Source organism: Protopterus annectens, chromosome 3.part1 (genome assembly GCF_019279795.1).
Source record: "Protopterus annectens isolate FY-2018-M chromosome 3.part1, PAN1.0, whole genome shotgun sequence".
Lineage (NCBI taxonomy): Eukaryota > Metazoa > Chordata > Ceratodontiformes > Protopteridae > Protopterus > Protopterus annectens.
In genome coordinates this window covers 633,282,622-633,303,715 of record NC_056732.1, presented here as the reverse complement: position 1 = coordinate 633,303,715, position 21,094 = coordinate 633,282,622, and the positions used below count along the sequence as shown (strand labels likewise).

The window sequence follows — 21,094 nt, the reverse complement described above, 5'->3', positions numbered from 1 at the left end:
AATGAACAGGCCTGCTAAAAAAAAGAAAAACAAAGTACAGGGAAAATAAAGGGTAAGGAGCACTAGAACTAAGAGTAGTGGGGTGCAGTAATTTGCGTGTAGGGAAATGTCTTTAGAGCAGGTGAAAATGGCAGGCAGAAATTAAGAGAGGTAATAGTCTGGGACATAGGGGCTGGCATTCGTGGTACCGTGCTCGCTTATGGCAGTAGATACAGAGCAGTACAATTGGGTACAAATACCATATATTCTACTGGAAGAGGAGATACTGTGTACTTTGTTTCACTAATGGACAATGGATTCCTTTAGGTGTTCAAGGCGGGAATTAGATCGCAGCAAGGGCCGTCTTGACTGCGCGTCAAGTTGGTCAGAAGATTTGTTTCACTAATGGGCAGTGGATTCCTTTAGGTGTTCAAGGCAGGAATTAGATCGCAGCAAGGGCCATCTTGACTGAGCCTTAAGCTGGTAAGAAGGCTAGGTGAGCATGTTACCACAAGGCAGGACCCGATGAGAAGGTAAAGGGTTGGGTTGGTAGGAGTTCCTTTTTGTTTTTTTAAATAAAAATGAGACATTGGTGCTTTCCCACCTATCTGTTAAAAAGGGAGGAATTTAAGGAATGGGTAGTGGAAACTATTCGGGAGTTATTAGGGAAGATAAAATTTTCTTATGAAACTAGAGTTATGGAGTGGGATAAAGTTAAAGTGGAATTTAAAAATAGTGTGGAAATAAGAGAGATATGGTTAAGAAGTAACTAGAATTATTTAGAGGGACTGACAAATGTTAAAGTATTGTAGAATAGGGGTAATCTCACAGAACTGAGGATCAGTTGCAGAATGCTAAAGAGAAACTAAGGGATTACCTCAATAATATGCATGAGTTTAAAAAGACATGAGCAACTGTTTTTTGATAACTACAGAGCACAAAAACCTTTAGGGCAATGGCTCAAGCAAGAGAAAGAAGGGGTTGTCACCATGCTTAGAGAGCCTATAGCAAGGAAGATAACCTGAGATCCTGTAGAGGTACTACAACTACTTTGGAAATTTTATGAAAATCTGTGTAAAGCAGAGAAGTATGAAAATTAAGAAAAAGGAACAAATGGAAAATGTTTATGGAAGAATTAAATATGCCATGTCTCCATGGAGACAGTCCGAAAAGGGGCAAATGGGAAATGTTTATGGAAGAATTACGTATGCCAAGGTTAGAGTTAGGTGAGTCTCAATTGCTAACGGTTAGGGTGGGAGGGGATGAGATAAAAATGGTTATGATATAACCAATCTACAGGAAAGACCCTAGGAATCGATGGTATTCTTGTGGAGGTTTTGGAAGCTGGGAGGGAAGAAAACTGATAAAGATCTGGAAGGTTTTGTTTAACAGTATGTTAAAAGGAGGAGAAACACCAACTTCCTTAAAGAAAGTTGTGGTGGCTGTAATACCTAAAAATGGTAAAGAACTATCAGATCCAGCTTTATCTAGGCCCATTTCAATTCTAAACCGTGATTGTAAAGAGTTTGTCTATAATGGGTAAAAGAATGGCAAAGATGTTGCCAAAATTGATAGATATGGATCAGTGTGGTTTTGTGGAGGGCAAGCAAACATTTGACAACATTAATATAACAATGATGATCCAAAGGGAAGCAGAATATAAGAAAATACTACTGTTGGTGGTGGTTCTTGATGCAGAGAAACCATTCGAGAGAGTAAGCTGGGATTTTATGAGCAGGGCAATGGAAGAATTTGCATTCCCTGATAAAATTATAAGGTTGAGTAGGAGGGCATATGAGGGATTGAAGGCAAAAATTAAAGTCGGTGGGTTCCTGTCTGATAAGTTCTGTTTAGAGCAGAGGAACCAGGTAAGGGTGTCCTCTTTCCCTTTGTAATTTGTGTTGTATATAGAATCATTGGCAAAGAAACCTAAGGGACTCAGAAATTCAAGGATAAAATTGGTATGGTAGTACAGAAAAACTGGCTTTATTTGCAGGTGATATTATTTTCTACTTGATAAAACCAGAAAAGGATATTTTAGTGTTGTGGAACATTTTGAGGCAGTTTCATGTCTTTTGGGGGATACAAAATTAATGAAGATAAAACGAAGGCAATAGCTGAAAACTGTGTTACCTACACATGAATTGGTTCAGAAATACCGATATTATGGAGAGATGATAAAAAAAAGTATTTAGGAGTACGGATTAAAAATAATTCTGTTATGGCAGCTAAGGATATGTGGGAAGAAACTAAACAAAAGATAATACAAAAAATGAGAAATTGGAAACTATGTATGTGAAGTTGTTCAATCTCGCCGTTCATTCTTTACTGATCGGTTCGGAGCCGATCCATAGGCTCCGGTATGGCCGTATGCAAAGCTCGAGGTCTTCCAATAGCTCAAGGCCAAGCCCCTATCCCATGATGCACTGTGAATTACCTCAGATCTAGTTTGCCATGGCTTCTGATCAGAGGTTCCAGTGCAAGCTCGGGCCAGTATTTTTTTTTCTAAACATATTTCTTGGAAGTTATTCCAACTAATTATTATTAAATTTTTTCTAAATAGTTGTTAGTATAGGTAGTTAGTCTTGTATAGCTTCTTAAAAGCTCCCCTTTCCCGTGTGTGGTTATTCAGGTATATAATCGGCCTTGTGTGTTTTTGGCCTAGTTCTGCTGTGTTCAGATTTATCTGCAGAGATGATATATATTTACATATATTTAGCCTAGTGTTGGCCTTTTGTATTTTGGCCTTAGATTAGTAGTAACTCTTATTCCTGTCAGGCTCCTTTTTCTGTGTGCAGTTTAGAGCCTAGTACTTTCTTATAACTGGTGTGTCATTTTTTCTTAGGCTCCTTTGTGTGGTGTGCTATTAGATCCTAAGGTTTGTGTTGAATGGCTTCTATATTGTGTGCATTTTTTCTTAGGCTACTTGCGTGTGTTGTGTAATAAAGCCTAGGGTATTTCTGATTATTGGATCACTGTTTCCTCACTAGCATAATGACAAATGACAAGGATAAACACCCAAAGTCTGGGTTTAAAAAGTGTCCAGACTGCGGTCAAAAAATGTCTGTTACTGATGGACATGTAACTTGTGTTTACTTCTTAGGTGCTGTCCATTTGCAGGAGTCTTATAGCATTTGTCGTTCTTTTTCCTCAAGAGTGTTACTAGAGAGGAAAAGGAAATTGGTAGACAGAGGCTTGTTAAAGCATCAATTTCATGAAGTGTTGAGTGACCAGGATGTGGCCAGTAAGTCTTCCAAGTCCTGTAGATCTTCTGGGGACTCTAAGGACTCTAAACAGTCTAAAAAATCTAAAACGTTGGAGGATTCTATGACATCGGCTCCACAGAACTTGGAGCTGACTGTCTTTTTTTTTTTCTGAGCCAGCCCACAGTCTTGGAGCCGGTATCTGAAAGGCCTCTATCTCCATTGCTTCAGTCGGCACCATTGGTGCATTCTTCTAGGTCTTCTGTCAGCCTGTTGGATTTGGATACGGATTGATTGGTGCAGAAGCTTTTACAGGCACCAGGCCTTGCTAAATTGTTGTCAAGTCTGACCCAAGCAGCTTCGGAGCTGAAGACCGCTACTCCTGACTTGACTCCTCCTCCTCCAAGCCATACCGGACCTTTGGAGCTGGAGGGAGCTGACCTGTTGATCGTGGAGCCTTCCTCGGCTCCATCCACTCTGACATCCTCTGCACCGACCAGGAACTCTAGGAGCCGACACTCTCCATTCGGGTCCGGGGAGGATAGTCGGGCCGACTTATCGGTGCCAACTCTTCTTCTTGGGGCTTTGGCTTGGATGAACTTGGCTTCTACCTCTGGCTCGGCGCCGACGGCCTTGGTGTGGGAGGGGTTGGCGGTTCCTTCGGGTCCGTCGTCTCCTTCACATCGGAGCCGTGGTGCCTTCGAAGCCATGAGGAGAGCCTTGTCCCCAAGACATCCTCGACTTCAGGCCTTGCTTCCTCATCCCCCAAAGCACCTGCTTCTGCTTCCATCGTTCAGGCTAGGCGTAGAGACCCAGAGCCTCAGATTGTCCCACAGGGTGCCCCCTGCTCTTCCGAGACCTTCCCAGAGGCTCCCACTGAGGAAGTTCCCAGGAAGAGATTGTGCAAGAGGAGAAACTTGGACTCACCGCAGGAGTCTTTAGCATCTGACACTGACTTGGATGAGTCAGAAGGGTCCCCGCAGTCCCCCTCTGAGAATATCTCCTTTGCTGAGATGCTAGAGATCCTTAGGCAGAGGGGTGATTGGCAGTCCAAAAGCCCTACTGAGGATGAGTCAGTTCCCCTGAAGGCTTTCGGGTCTCAACCCTCCACCTCTTTGGTGTCTCCGCCCTTTGATGAGCTTATGCAGTTGGTCTCTCGGAGGGCATGGGAGTCACCGGAGTCCATGGAGCCTGTTCCTAGGAGGCCTAATAAGTTTATATCCGCTCCACCAGGTAAACTTTTCTTGTCCAAAGGAGTCCCTGTTGATGCCACGGTGGTGACGGCGGCCACCAAAAAGGAAATGTCTGAGACTTCCTCGTCTATCCATCCTCCTAATAGAGAGTCTAGGATTATGAATAGATATGGGAAACGCATGTTTACTCCAGCGACTTTTACTCTCCATTCACTGAACTATTTGACCCATTTCACTAGGTTGCAAAGAGATCTCCTTAAGGAGTTGGGAGATGCTCTTCAGGGTACTGTAGCTGCAGGGGGCTCTGAAAAAGTTGCTGCCCAGCTTGCTACCCTAAATTCTATTGTCAACTTATCCATGCATCTCATATCATATGCAGCTGATGGAGCGAGTAGGGCAGCGTGTACAGGAATCGCTCTCAGAAGACATTCCTGGATGCGCTTGTGTTCCTTCGCGGAGCCCTTTAAGTCATCATTCATAAACATCCCTTTTGATGGCGCATCCCTTTTTGGGCCAAAAGTGAAGGAGACTTTGACCAGGTGTGAACAGGATGGAAAGACTCTGCCGTCGGAGTCTGTTTTTCCACCCCTACTCGTCCTTACCCCAAAGGCCAAAGGGGAGGAAAAATTTGGTTCCGGAAAGCCCAAGGAGCCTTTCAGAACACACGTGGTAAACCCCCCTTTAGGGTCAGAGGAGGGGGTAATAGTGGAAGATGCCACCCTTGCGGCAGAGGGGTTCCGCAACATCAGGGTGACAGAGATCACTTCTCTGGTCAGTCCTACCAGCGCTCCTGAAAGGAGGCCCGAATGTCCTGCTCTGGAGGCAGTCAGAGGTCGCTTATCTTTGTATCCAGATGCCTGGCAAGAAATAACAAAAGACAGCTTGGTACAGAGTATCATTTCCAGAGGGTACTTCATACCTTTTGCCACCCCCCCATCCATAAGGAGAATCCCAGACGTTCCACCCAGTTACAGGGAACAAGCAACTATAGAGGTCCACAAGTTGCTAGAAAAAAAGAGTCATCCAGCCAGTCCCAGCAGACCAAACAGGATTCGGAACTTACTCAAGATTCTTTTTGGTTCCAAAGAAAACAGGGGACTGGAGACCCGTTTTGGACCTCAGCAGACTCAACCAATATGTGAAGAAAGAGAAGTTCCAGATGGTCACGCTACAGTCTATACTTCCCTTTTTAAGGAAAGACAAGCTCAATAGATCTCAAAGATGTGTACTACCACATAAAAATGGCCAGGCCATCCAGAGATCACCTGCGTTTCCAGCTGGGAGCCAATCATTATCATTTTCAAGCCCTGCCCTTTGGTCTTTGCAGTCTCCAGAGTGTTCACCAAATGCATGGCAGTGGTCACGGCTCACCTGAGGCATCTAGGATTCCAGGTTTTTCCGTACCTAGACTATTGGCTCCTTACCGCCACCACCAGGCATCAACTGATTCAGACAAGGGAATACACTCTGACACTCTGCAGTCACTTAGGCATTATAGTCAACTCAGAAAAGTCTGCCTTGTCACCATCGCAACATACAATTTTTATCGGGGCAGAGTTAGACACTTCAACCACCACTCTGACTACCAGTCGAGAGAGTCTTCCTTCTTCGTCAGCATGTCAGCAGATTGGTATCGAAAGACAGAGCACCAGTTTCAGAAGTTCTAAAAGTATTGGGTTTGATGGCTGCAGCAATCCTGGCCATGTCATTAGCAAGGATGCATATGCGGATTCTTCAGTGGCTGTTGTTCACTCACTGGTCTTATCAGGAACTTCCAATGGATCATACAATTTTAATTACGAACTCTTGCAAGAAAGATCACCAGTGGTGGCTGACGTCTCTTCACGTAACCATAGGATGCCCCTTTGTACTACCCCCTCCAGTAGCCACTGTGACCACAGACACTTCCCTGATAGGGTGGGGGGGCATTTTCAGGGAAAGACTGCCCAAGGCACATGGACGGATCAAGAGTCAACATTTGCATATCAATGTTCTGGTAATGAGAGCAGTACTTTTGGCGTTGCAGTACTTCCAGGACTCTCTTCCCCAGGAACGATTGCAATTCAGGCAGACAATATGTCAGTAGTCTGGTACTTGAACAAGCAGGGGGAACCAAGTCTTACCCCCTTTGCCGAGAAGCCCTCAGAGTTTGGCAGTGGGCTGTTTCCTCCCAGCGCTTTCTGTTGGCAACGCACATCCCGGGGAGATCCAAGTGATAGCAGACAAACTGAGCAGGGCAATCTTGTTGCCGCACAAGTGGTCCCTCAAGAAATAGATTGCGGGCAGGATTTTCCACAAATGGGGCCAGCCTTGCTGCGACCTTTTTGCCAGCCACATCAACACGAAATGCAGAAGCTACTTTGCCCTGATTCCTCCTCCCGGAGAAGCCCCGCGAGACACACTCATACACGATTGGCCCCTGGGTCTACTCTATGCATTTCCACCCATCCCATTTATACCCAGACTTCTACAGAAAGCAAAATCCCTTGGCAGGACCATCATTCTTATAGCCCCTCATTGGCCTTGGCAGATTTGGTTCCCAGTCCTTCATCATCATCTTTTGGAGGATCCCTGGATTCTGGACCCAGTTCTGGACCTTCTGACACATCCGTCGGGAGGCCTCCATCCTTCTTTGCAGTCACTGAAGCTGACAGCTTGGCTGCTCCAGTTCCCCTCATAGCCAGGCTTCATAACTTCTCCAATGAGACAAAACAGATCATTTTGTCTTCCCATAAGCCGTCCACTAGAAGATTATGCCTTATTAAGTGGAAGTGATTTTCCATATGGGCTTCTAAGCAGAACATTGATCCTTACTAAGCCCCCTTTACATCCATACTAGAATTCTTGACTATGATGTTTAATAAAGGAGCAGCAGCTGCAACAGTTCGGGTTCACTTGGCTGCTATATCTAACTTTCATCTCGGAATTGATGGGCTAAATATAATGTCGCACAAGTTATCCAAGGCCTTTCACAAGGGGACATTCCATATGAGACCTCCAGTGAAAACTCCCTGTTCTCCTTAGAATCTAAATTTTATGCTGTCTCATATAATCCTCCCCCCATTTGAACCAGCATCATCTTGTGACCTCAAATATTTGTCATGGAAAACCATTTTTCTGGTAGCTATTATTTCTGCCCGCAGAGTGTCAGAACTTCAAGATTTGTCTGTCAGTCCTCCTTATTTGATTTTTCATGCTGATAGTTTCTGTTAGGACAAACCCCTCTTTTTTGCCCAAAGTTTGTTCAGAATCTAATATCAACCAGGTCATTGAGTTACCAGTTTTCTTCCCTAATCATTCCAATAAATTGAAGTATATGCTGCACATACTTGATGTTCACAGACAACTCAGATTTTATTTGGATAGAACAAAAGATATCAGGAAATCAGACCAGCTCTCTGTTTCCTTCTCTGAAGCCAGAAAAGGTAGACCAGTGGCTAAAACTACCCTGTCTAAATGGTTATCTGATTGTATCACCTCTGTCTATTCAGCTGCTAATATGCCTTTACAACACAAGATTAAAGCTCACTCAACCAGAGCAGTTTCTACATCCTCTGCATTCCAAGCCAAGTTGCCCCTTGATAACATTTGTGCAGCAGCCACTTGGTCTAAACCTCATACCCGTATCACTCATTGCAAAGTTGATAAGGCCTCCAGGGACAGGGCTTCCTTTGGGTCTACATTTTGAAGAATGTACTCCCGTGAGCCACCCGAGATTGATGGTGCTAGGGACACTACCCATCAGTAAAGAATGAACAGCGAGATTGAACAACTTCACATTAAGAAGTTATGTACTCACCGTAACGTTCCATGTGAGTTGTTCATATCGCCTTCATTTTTACGTCCCTCCCTCCTTCCTCCTCCTGGCTGATAGTTGACCTAGAGGTAAGTCTCATCCTGGTTGCTGAATTCTTCTTCCCCTCCATAGGAAGATAGCTCTTTTATATGGTTATAGCACATGCAGCAAACAAGATCTGAGGTAATTCACAGTGCATCATGGGATAGGGGCTTGGCCTCGCGCTACTGTAAGACCTCGAGCTTTGCATATGGCCATACCGGAGCTGACGGATCGGCTCCGAACCCATCAGTAAAGAATGAAGGCGAGATGACCAACTCACATAGAACGTTACGGTGAGTACATAACTTCTTGTTTATGGATATGGGTAGCAAGATATAAGCAGTCAAAATATTTTAGTCCTTTTGGATGTTCCTCGTGTTTCACTGTTGCAGTCATTACATTTGGGTTATCTGCTTGCAGGTTGCCCTCAGTCGGCCTGATTAACAAAGTCTTGGGTCCTGCGTCAGTTGCTGTCCCTTGTTCCATGACGTCAGGTCGTCAGGGGTATAAAACATGCAGCCGATGCCATTACATCAGTCTTTCTTGCCGTGCTGTGCCCGAAGCAGAAGCAGTTCGCAAGTGCCGATAGGCTGACTCCTGAAATTTTCGATTTTGTGTTTCAGAACTGAAGTCTTCAACTAAAGCGAAGTACCCCGTTGGGGAAACTTTTTCTTGCTCCTTACCGATGTCAGTAAAAGTTAATAATTGCATTACTTGTGGAAAGCAAATACCTCATAAAGATTTTCATTCGTACTGTATTCCTTGCCTAGGCCCTGACCTACCTTGCTGTCAGTTTTGTGCTTTATTTAATCGGCGCACTATCCGTCATCAGTATATTTTGGCCTCTAAATATTTCGGTTCTCGGTTTAATTATCCAGAAATGTCATCGGTTAGCCATCTGACTACCGGGATTCCGGAAAAACGCAAAGATAAAGACAGCGACAGGCCGCTGAGATCCAAAACTGCCAACAACGCTTCCCCTAAGCCACTCGCCAGTTCGCCGGTACTCAGTGAGGTGCTTTTGCAGCCCCTGATACCCGCTACTTCTGATTCGCAGGCCTCTACTGAGACCCATTCGGTATCCGGTATTCCACGAGATGCTTCAACTGTGGAACCCACGGATGTCTCTACCTTGTATGGGTCCGGAGCCGCTGTGCAGACACCGGCTTCTGAGGGTGTATTCAGGCCTACGGACTTGCATATTAAATCGACGCCTCCTTCATTACTTAGGCCTAAATCTCGATCCATGTCTAAAAAACCGATGCCCAGGCCACATGCTCAGGCCTCTATGCCTAAAAAACAAATGATAAGAATGGCTGAAGATCTAATAACTCTAATCAGGGGTAGCCAACACCCCCCCTTCTAAGAGGCCTAGGACTGACATTAATTATGAATCTTCTGATCAGGATTCTGTTTTTTCTGACTTCTGATGATCTGGATTTGTCCTTACCCACTTATGAGGATTTTGATGCAGAGGACTCCATTCCCTCTGCTTCCCCTCCTGAGGATTTTTCTTTTGGGGAAACCTTACATACTCTAAGGGAGCATTTCCACTGGGAAAGCCAGGATTTTTCTGATTCAAAAAAAAGAGGCTTAGGGATTTCCTTCTCCTACCTCAGCATAGGCCTTTAGCTACTCCTCCTGTATTAGACATTATTGATGATGCTTTTCCGGAATTTAGTTTGGCCCCTGATTCCCTGCCTCCTGCTCCCAGAAAACCTGACAGATACTACCGGATCCCCGAGTCCCACAAGTTCCTTTTCAAAAATCCTACTGCAGATCCAGAGACTATTTCACAGGGGTCCAAGGGCATTAAGGCTTCTACTGCTAAAAATCCTTCCCCTTCTGATAGAGACTCCAGGGCAGTGGATAGATGGGGTAAGAAGGTTTACACTTTTTCAACCTTGGCCATTAGGGCTTTAAACTGCCAGTTTCATATATCAGCAACATGTTATTGGACTGCTTAAACAGAAAATGATGTTGATTCCTGACTGTGTGGAAAATAAAGAATTACAGGATTTAATGCATTCTGCCGAACAAGTTGGAAAGCATACTTTGCAATGTGGTTTTGATTCATTAGAGGCCTCTTGCAGGGCTGCTGTTACTGGGTCTGTGCTCAGAAGGCATGCTTGGCTTAAGGAGCAATCTTTGCCTGATCATGTTAAAGCTAAATTGTTGGATGCTCCTTTAAATCAGGACCACCTGTTTGGCAACAAGGCTGAGGAAGTCCTTAAAAAGATGGAAGATAAAGCTAAATCTATGCAAACTTTTTACAAGTTCAGCCTCCTAGATTTAGTAGGCACTGGCCCTCTTAAGAATTGGTCCTTTCCAGCCCCTTCCAGGTCTTCTCAAGCCAAACCTAGACACAGCAAAAACCCCAGGTTTCAGTCCCGGGGGACTCACAAAACTAAGCAGTGAAGGGCCTCCACGTCCAAGTCTAGGAGTAATAAGACTCCCCCGTATGGTAAACTGTCTCAATGACTTCCTTTTAACATTTCCAAGCACTTATCAACTGACTGCCCCTTTGGGGGGAAAGATTGCTCTTCATGCAAAGAATTGGGAACTCGTTACCCAGGACAAATGGGTTTTAAATATAGTGTCCCAGGGATGCAGATTACACTTCCACACATTGCCAACACCAAGTGGGTGGCCGGACCTACCCCCAAATCAGTGGGCAGATGCCCAAAAACAAGTACTTTCTCTTAAGCATGGGGGCTATTCAGCTGGTACCAGAAGATGAAAAGGCACAAAGTTTCTACTCGAGACTTTTCCTGGTACCCAGAAAAGACAGTTTATGGCGTCCTGTCCTGGACCTGTCCACTCTAAACACGTTTTTGGAGAATCCAAAATTCAAGATGCTGACTCTTCCCCAGTTACTTCCTATGCTAGGCAAAGATGCCAGGTTGGCAACACTAGATTTAAAAGAAACATACCTGCACATCCCAATCAGGGAATCTTGCAGAAGATACCTACACTTCAAAGCAGGCTACACGCACTATCAGTTCTCTACACTGCCCTTTGGCTTATCTACTGTGCCCAGTGTATTCACAAAGTGCCTAGCTCCAGTTATTGCATTTTGCAGGCAAAGAAATATTCAAATATACCCATACCTGGACGATTGTCTAATTCAAGCAGAAAGCCAGGACATACTTTTGAATCATCTGGCCTTTGTAAAAAGGTTTCTAACTTGTCTGGGGTTCACCATAAACGAAAAGAAATCACACCTGGTACCCTGTCAACAAATTATATTCCTGGGAGCAAGCTTGAATACAACTTCCCAGATGGCTTACCTCACGCCAGAAAAGCAAATTCATTTGACAACCTACTTCAAACAAGTGGCCACAAAAACCCTGATATCTGCAAGACAAATACTGCAAGCCTTGGGGTTCTTGGCCTCCTGCATTCTTCTAATTCCATATGCAAGACTGCATATAAGGAAACTACAGTGGTATCTAAAAAAACTATGGTGTCAACATTCTCAAGACCTAGAAACTGATTCCTATCATACCTTGCCTACGCCTAGAGTTCCTTTGGTGGGCAGAGGCCTGCCACCAAAACAAGGGACTACCTTTCACACCACCCCCTGCTGCCCAAACCCTAACAACAGATTCATCAGACTATGCATAGGGGGCTCACCTGGCAGGGAAGTGCATTCAGGGCAAATGGAACCCAAGTCAAATGCACCTGCATATCAATCAAAAAGAAATGTTAGCTGTACAGAATGCTCTGACAGCCTTCAATGACCACATTCTTCCAGGACAACTAATGGTAAAGACGGACAACACCACTCTTATGTGGTACATAAAACAAGCAGTGGGGTACACATTCTTACCCCCTCTGCAGACTAGCCATGGCATTGTGGAACACAGCCTTGAGGTACCAAGTGCACCTACAAGCTCAGTTCCTTCCAGGAAAATTAAATACACTGGCAAATGGACTAATCAGAAACCTCATGGACCCATACGAGTGGAAACTGGAACCAAGAATTTTCAACATGTTGACAAGCAAATGGGGGAGCCCAGATATAGACCTGTTTATCTCTCCCCAGAACTACCAATTCAACAAATTTTGCACAAGGACTCCCCACAAACAAGCCTGGAAAGTGGATGCTCTGTCCTTCAGTCTATGCTTTCCCCCCTCTGCCTCTGCTCTCCAAAGTACTACTAAAAATCAAACAGGACAAGCCAAGGATGATTTTGATTGCTCCAGACTGGCCGCGTCAACACTGGTACCCCCTCCTGTGCAGTGTGTCATGGTTATCTCCATGGCACCTGCCTCAGACTCCTTCCCTGTCTCAGCAGGAGAACCAGATTCTGCACCCTCAGTTTCCAACACTGAACCTTGCAGCCTGGCTAATTACTTAATCTATCCTTTACCTTCCCTCAGCAAACCTGTGATGGATATCATCTTAGAGGCAAAGAGGCCTAGTACTAGAAAATCTTATGTTGAAAAATGGAAAAGATTCTGTGCCTGGAACCAATCTCAAGGGATGAGCACAGCAGTGCCCAATTTACCTCAGATTTTACAATACTTAGCTGAGATGTTTCACAAGGGCCTGTCTTTTTCCTCCATTAAAATCCATGCCTCAGCCATTTCAGCTCATTATAACACAGAACCTCCCCTCTTCTCTCATCCACTGCTCAAGCAGTTCCTCAGAGGGGCCAAAAATTTGAGACCACTCAGGAGAGCTCCAACCCCAGCCTGGGACCTTAACTTTGTCTTGGAGAAACTCACTCTACCTCCTTTCGAGCCAGCTGCTACTGCAGACTTAAAAATTTCTTTCTTGGAAAGCAGCTTTCCTTTTAGCAGTCACTTCAACTAGAAGGGTATCTGAATTACAGGCCCTTATGGCAGTGGAGCCTTTCATCATCTTTCATGCGGACAGGGTGGCCCTCAGAACCAATTCATCCTTCATGCCCAAGGTGGTATCCAGTGTGGCTCTTAATCAGTCCGTTCATTTGCCAACCTTCTTTCCCAATCCACAGAATAAAGGGGAACGGATACTGCATTCCTTAGATGTGCACAGACAACTTAGATTCTACTTGGAGAGGACTAAACCTCAAAGGAAATCTGAACAACTGCTGGTAGCATTTGTTGCAGAGGCATAGGGGAAGGCTATTTCAAAGCAAACCATTTCTAAATGGATAAGCCATTGCATTTATTTCTGCTATAAGCACCAATGAAAACCTATCCCCACCAATGAAAACCTATCCCCCAGGGGATTAGACCTCACTCCACCAGGGTTGCATCTACCTCTACAACCTTTCTCAGAGGCATCCCTACCAAGGACATCCTAGAAGCTGCTACCTGGAGTTCTGTACATACTTTCACCAAGCATTATCATTTGCCAGTTTTCTCTAAATCCAGAGCTGGCTTTGCCACTGCAGTCTTGCAGGGCCTTATAGCTGGCCCTAATGCTATCTAAACTCCTCCTCCCACTCATAACTTTGGGAATCTACCCAAATGTAATGACTGCAACAGTGAAACACGAAGAACATAGTACAGTTGTGTACACTTACCATAAATGTAGATGTTCGAGTGTATTCACTGTTGCAGTCCTGGTTACCCTCCCTTCAGCCCCCTAACTTCTTTTGGCTATACCTCTACTTTCCTTTACTATGCTTAAAAGCCTTTTTGGTGTATTTGCTTTTTTGTTGGAGGTATATCTTTGTGCTTTTATGTTTAATTGCTTCCCATTAGAGGGGCACCTGGCATGTGGGGCAAGAAAAACTGATGTAATGGCGTTGGCTGAATGTTTTATACCCCAGATGACCTGACGTCATGGAAGAAGGGACAGCAACCGATGCAGGACCCAAGACTTTGTTAATCAGGCCAACTGAGGGCAACCTGCAAGCAGATAACCCAAATGTAATGACTGCAACAGTGAATACACTTGAACATCTACATTTATGGTAAGTGTACACAACTGTACTTTTTATACACAGGTCAGGCATATTTTTATCAACCAGAGGAGAAGTTGTGGATAGCAGTTAATAGAGTTGAAGGTACTGTAAGAGCTTAGCTAACATGGAAATGGAGAAAGGAGATTCTGCCAATAGGGATGACTGCAATTAGGGGTACAGACAATAGGCAAGAGGGGGCTGGAATTTACTGGAGAAAAATGGCAAAGGAACCAAGGTATTGGGAACAAATAATTGATATTAGAGTATAGGCAAAGAGAAAGAAATAGGGGGATATTAGGCGAAAGACCACCACTGGTAGAGTTTTTAGTAGAATCTAGAACAGAAGCTGCTGTTAAAAAATGAATAATTATTAGAGTATATAAAATATTGCACGATAACTGTAAGAAGCAATCAGAGGAGGTTAGAAATGATTGGGAAGAGAGATTGTCTAAGCAATTTAAAAGAAACAATGGGGGATATATGTATGACTCCCAAATATACAACAAAGTCTAGAAGATTTAGGATCTTTGCTTGGAAGTGTTTACATTGGTATTTTTATACTCCAAGTAGACTCCAAAGAATTCTTCATCAGGTAGACAGCAAATGTTGGAGGTGTGATGGGGAAGATAGCAAATGTTGGAGGTGTGATGGGGAAAAAAGAGGTAATTGGGAACATATTTTTGTGAGTGTAATGAGTTTTCAAACTTTAAAAATTCCCCGCAGATAACTCTGTCAGAAATAATGGGAGAGCAAATTGGTATAACTAAGGAAATGATTTTTGAGCTAAGATACATTATTTGAATTGCCTAGACATAATAAGGTTTTGCTGAGTCTAAATGGTGGATGCCAAAAAGGCAATTCCTAGAAAATGGAAATCAGAGTTTAAACCAACTGTACTAGAAGTACTGAATATAGTAACAGGGATAAAACTGGAAATGGGATCTTTAGAAAAGGGTAGGAGAAAAATTACACACAAAAAATGGGAATTGTGGGAATAATACATGCAGAATAACACTTTGTGGAAGGAATGAGGTTTAAAAGAAGGCAGGATTTGAATGAGCTGTGTAATGTTTGACTGACAATGACTGGATAGGTTATAAGTGATGTATAATGTTTGCAACTAAAAATGTCAGTATAATTTGTTTTCATTTATTGAAATGTCTGCTTACTTATGTCTTAAGTAATAATTTAATAAAGATGTTTCTTTAAAAAATGGAAATTCTTGGAACAATTTAAGCAGAAAAAATGCTTTCGGGGAGGAATGAGGTTTAAGAGAAGGCAAGCAGTGAATTTATGTAATGTTGCTTGGATTATATGATATGTAACAATGTATGTGATATATAATGCTCATAAATGTAAATGTGTTGCCATGGTTTGATTGCTTCTATATTAATGTAAGTGTGCTTGTGTCACAAGTGATAATTCAATAAAGATGTTTAAAAAAAGATTATGTCACCTCTCCCTGTATTTGGGAGCAGCATCTGGCTGTATTTCAGTGTGGCTTCTGGTTTAGATCTTGTGGACACTCTCACTCAGCATTTAACAGTGATTTACAAATGAAAGGCTTCCTGGTGGCTTCAGACATATTCTTTTAAATGGAAGAGATTTTACATCATGGTGGAGAGTTTCCTGTGCTAACTTATTCAGCCAGTGTGAATGTTTTTCTGACTTATTTGAGAAACCTGTTTGATTTTGGCTTAAGTTATTTTATTATCAAAGGGCATGTTCCTCTTATTTTAACCCATGATAAACCTCAGGGAGACTAAAATTGTGGATAATCACTGCCTGGGTAAGCAGGTTCTTAAATGAGATTTGCAGTGTTGTCCACCTTTAGACAACCATTTTCTCCTTCAGATTTTAATTCTGACTGAGCCCATCAAGCGCTTATGGTAGGTAGAATTATGGTCTATGATGACTTGGTTCTTCAAGGAAATGACAGTATGTGTCTGCCTTTGAAAAAAAAAAAATTTTCCTCCTTGAAAGTGGACTCAAATTCTGTGATTAAAATTGCCCATCCCCCAAGCAAAAATGTAGAAATGCCAAATATGAAGGCTTGTCTTTTGGAAGATTCTGTTCTTGTTGGTCGTCATCTTTGCTTCCAGGATCTTGCAGTTTTAGGCTCTTACTTGTGGATCACTGTATTTAGTCTTTCACAAGAACTGGATGTTTAAGTTTAATCCACTCTTCCTTTCCAGGCATTGTTCCAGAATTGTTCTTAAAATAATCTATTCATTTTTTTTTGAAGGGGAGGGTGAGAAGAAACAAGGGTAAGATTGACCTTCACACTTTGGAAATGCACTGTCTTTTCAAGAGATTGGAGTACATCTTATTGCACGAAGAGAAGGGCTTGCAGTGGTTAAGCAAGTGTTTCTGAATGGAGTCCTAGCTGATCATTGGAGAAAGTTGCTGTTAAGGGCCACTCCAGTGGGGGGGGGGGGGGGGGGTGAAGCTGCTTCTCGCATAATATGCATCCTTAAAGAACGTTTTCACTGTAGATATTTGTGGCGTGGACACTTTGGATGTTGATTCACACCTTCAGCAAATATTGCGGCTTGGACTATAATGCTGAGAATCAAGTTTATTTTTGCAGTTCAGTGCTGCAAAGTTTGGCCTAATGGCATTTCTCTTGCTGTGGCCACCTGGAAGGTTTAATCGAACTGCTTAGTATTTTCCCAACAGTTAAGGACTCCCAAAAATCAGATAGAACAAATATGAGTTCAACTTTTCAATTGCTGCATGAGAGAGACCTCTTGAGTGGTTGTTTGTTACCCTCCTGTGCCCTGATGCTTGGATAGCCCCTCCAGCCACAAGCTGCAGATGGAGCTCCATGTATGTCAGGCAAATAATCCTTGTATGTTGCTGTAAGGCTTTTTTATATGCTGTTCTGCAGGTTTTGTTTGCTTAGTTGATTGCAGTCAAAGCAGTGGGTGTAGGGGCTAGGTGCATTCTCCTTGTCTGATACATGTTAACATGGTGTGTACATACCCTGGAATGCAGAAATAGAAGAGAAAAAGTAATCAAGTTGGGGTTTGATTGTAGAGAGGAAATATTAACCATTAACTTACTGTGGCAGAATTCAGAACAGCTATTATCATGAGTATATATTTGTAAATTTTCTGTCAGTTTCACTGAAAAGACAAATCTATGAACTACTGATGTGCCTTATACTGTAATAGTGGATTTTATTCCCTTGGTCTCTGCTTGCATATCTTATAACTCTGAGCAGGTTGGTTAACTAGACTGTGGTCTCAGATCACCTATAAAAAAGGTACTTGTGGGTTTAACTACTTAAAAAAATCACCTCAAAAACTGCATTGATGTGTATGAATATGAACATTTCCAGAACTTTCTATGCTATACTCAACATAGCAGTAACACCTTTGCCTTTTATTATGTGTTGGTATTGGCATCTACCCTCCTTTCTCATTTTTACATAGGAGTGGGGTGTTGCATCACCATTAGTCAGTGATGCCAAATCACCTGGAGCCAATATTTGCACCATTGGGGTGGATATCACTAATGTTGCTTTTGGGTGATAGTGTGCACTTTTGTAAATGTATAGCTTTTTGAAATATTATCAAAATAGGCATTTTGGAGGAGTTTTTCTTATGAAAACAGTTAAATACATGCCAATATAAGTACATGGTAAGCAAGAAGTATCCATGTTTTATCCATCACAGTGCATTTTTTTCGTCTGATGGCTCATTAAGTTTGCAGTTTGCTTTATTTTTGAATTATAAATATGGAAATGTGAATACCACCATAAGGAAGTCATAAGTTACTGCTTTAATTGTACCTCTTGCTATATGTATGCTTTAGATGTGGAAGACGAGCAGCTTGGAGATTCAGAAAGCTGTTCCAACCAAGTTAAGAAGAGAGGACAGCATACGCATGCGAATACTCAATACTATTCTGTACAAAGAGATTACAGATTTAATGATGACTCCTGAGGTCAGCCAAGAGCTGTTTGACCTAAAGATGGAGCTTTCAAAGGTAAGAGTAACCTTAAACACAAATGTGCTACACTTGAGATGGGTTGCAAGTGTCACAGCAGCAGAATAAAGTTATAGATTATGCAATGTGGGAACATTTTTTGTTTGTTTACTGGGGTATTTATTCTAACATATTATATCTTATCATAACATGATGGGTACTCTTCTGAGAGGCACCAACATTGTTCACGTACCTGGAGTGGGAATAGAGCCCACAGCCTTGTGCATGAAAAGTGTGTGTGCTACTTATTGAGCTATTGAGACTGCAAATCTTATTTAATCTAATTTTTTAATCTTGTTTAAAAAGAGTGAACATAAACTTGGAGATTGAACCTTAGAAACAATAATTTACCTAGTGGTTTCGGAAACAAGAATTGTGAAACCGTGATAGACATACTAATGACTTAGATGCAGGTCATAATTTTAAAGAGTGGTATTTCAAAACTAACTGAACGTGGGCAGTCCATACAGAAAAAAATCCATATCTCTTCTGCTGTCCCCCATACAGCAGCCTTCACCCCTTGCTTTTCACTACATTTAGTATACGAACTCCAAGTGACCACATCACTCAGGAAAGGAGATCTCCGTTTTGAATTTGTAGTTAGTCTTGAAGTAGCGGTTTTCAGAATTATGGCCAGTCTCCAGCAACTTCTGCTTCATTTTGTATCCATCAAGTCTGTCCACTTCATGCATGCACATTGCTGATGTAATCATACTTTGTTTTTTTTTTTTTTTCCTCTTGCTATTTTATTACATTAAGCTTTATCCTAGGGTTTGTTCACTGCCACTTTATGTAGCTCCTAGATTTAGTCTTCATCTCAAAATTCATGACTTCGGGAATGCAAAAAGGCAGGTGCAGTTGAGTGTGAGCGAATGGGTAATCAAAGTCACTGACTGCACACAGGGGATTGTAAAAGAGAACACTAGTCATTGACATAGTAACTGCTAGGAATGTCTTGAGAGAAAATGTAATATGCAGGTTATACATGGGGCAGTTTTAATTTGGTGACCATGTAAAGGAATCTATATGCTTGCAACAGGCCAGGGACTGAGCTTGTGGGGGAGGAAAACAATGCACACACATGTATCTATGTGTGCACCCACAGACACATAAATGGGTGTCTCTCTGTGTTTTATTTATATATGTATATATATATATATATATATATATATATGTGTGTGTGTTTCTGTGTGTGTGTGTGTGTGTGTGTATATATAGATATATATATATATATATATATATATATATATAGATATAGATATAGATATAGATATATATAGATACATAGATATAGATATATATATATATATATCTATATATCTATATAAGCCACGGTGGTGCAGCGATAGCATTGTCACCTCACAGCAAGAGGTTCTCCCGTTCAATTCTCGGCTGGAGCGCCTTCTGTGTGAAGTCTGCATGTCCTCCCCGCAGTCGAGTGGCGTTCAGAAAACATGCGTGAATGGGTGTGCCTTCGTTGAAGGTTGGGCGTCGGGCTGGCACCTCGGCACCATAAAAAATTGACTGCCAGTCATTAGTGGACCTGGAGTAATGCTGTGGTGACCCCTAACCGGGAAAAGCCAAAAGAAAATGTGTATGTGTACGTGTGTGTACGTGTGTGTATGTGTATATATATATGTGTATATATATATATATATATATATATATATATATATATATGTATGTATGTATATGTATGTCTATATGGATCTAGTACTTGTACTCGAATGCAAACATCACCGAACGTCAATTACCCAAACATAAACCACCGAAATCTTAAATGCACGAAAACACAATTCACAGAAAACTAATTTCACTGAAATGAGTACACTGCAATTAATTGGTCATTCTCCCTTTAATTGGTTATCTCCCTTTAAATATAACACAGTTGTAAATGAAGTAGGCGGATATGTGTGGATTAGCGCCCAGTGTACTGGGTCAAGTCTATAAAACAGAAACGTCTCAACGTGGTGGAGAAGTACTAGTGTTATATGGATATATCTACCAGTTAGAGAAGAAAAACAAAATGTGAAAATATTGGAATTATAAGTACAAGATAACAAATAAATGCAAAGGTAGAGCTATTACGATTTCTGTAACGTGTGGTGAGGAGCTTGTCAAATCTGTTGATTACTGTCATGCAGGTGAACCACAAGAGGTTGAAAAGAATCGTATTAGAAAGGCAGCATTTTCCAGAGATACACCATGTGCAATTGTGGACGATGCTGTAGCGTCCACTTCCCTGGAATATGCACTGTATCTACCCAACAGATGGTCTATGTTGCAGAGTGTGAAGCAGGTTCATTCTAAAGGAAGATCTGCTTCACACTGTGGTCATATAGATATTCTTGATCTTGATGTAACACAATTTCCCCCTAAAGGATGGAGTATTTCTGAAAAACCCATTTGAAGATGCAACAAATCATATTAAAGTATTAGTGATGATAACCAATGCAAATTTGCATTGCTTGAGTGTTACTAAGATATGGTTGATGAATGGTACATACTTTAAGAGGCTCAGAATGTCATCAGTTGTACACAGTTCACACTGTTGTAAAATACAGAGCTTATAGTAGGAGTGTCCAATCATTACGTGCACAAAATCTAATGTGGAAATGTATTTTTGATTTCTTTACTGAGCGGAAGTTAGATCTACAGATCTCTTTTGTTTTATGCGACTTTGAGCTTGCAGCCATTCTGAGTGTGAATCATAACATCAGTGGAGCAGTCTGTAAAGGCTGTTTCTTCCATTTCTGAAGGATTATCTGGCGAAAGATTCAGGTTCTAGGGCTTGCTTCCTTATATAATTTCGACATTCACTTCCAACAGTCTTGTGAAGCAGTTGGCAGCCTTGGCGTTCCTCCCAGAAGACAAAGTGATGGAAACATTTAATGTTTTAAAGGAGCCGATTCTCTGTCGATGGCAAACCACTGTTAAAGTACTTTGTCGAGTGGTATTTCGTAGGAAAGCTAAGATGTTTTCAGC

The 21,094-nt window shown here is 42.2% G+C and overlaps 1 protein-coding gene across 2 annotated transcripts in view; it reads left to right on the top strand.

Annotated features, from left to right (window-relative positions):
- Positions 1–21,094, top strand: part of RBFA (ribosome binding factor A) — a 508,328-nt gene that overhangs the window by 92,499 nt on the left and 394,735 nt on the right. For both annotated transcript variants that reach the window (XM_044067015.1, XM_044067014.1), the window contains exon 3: positions 17,936–18,109. In XM_044067015.1, the coding sequence (XP_043922950.1) occupies positions 17,936–18,109 (174 nt within the window). The remainder of the gene's footprint in view (positions 1–17,935; positions 18,110–21,094) is intronic.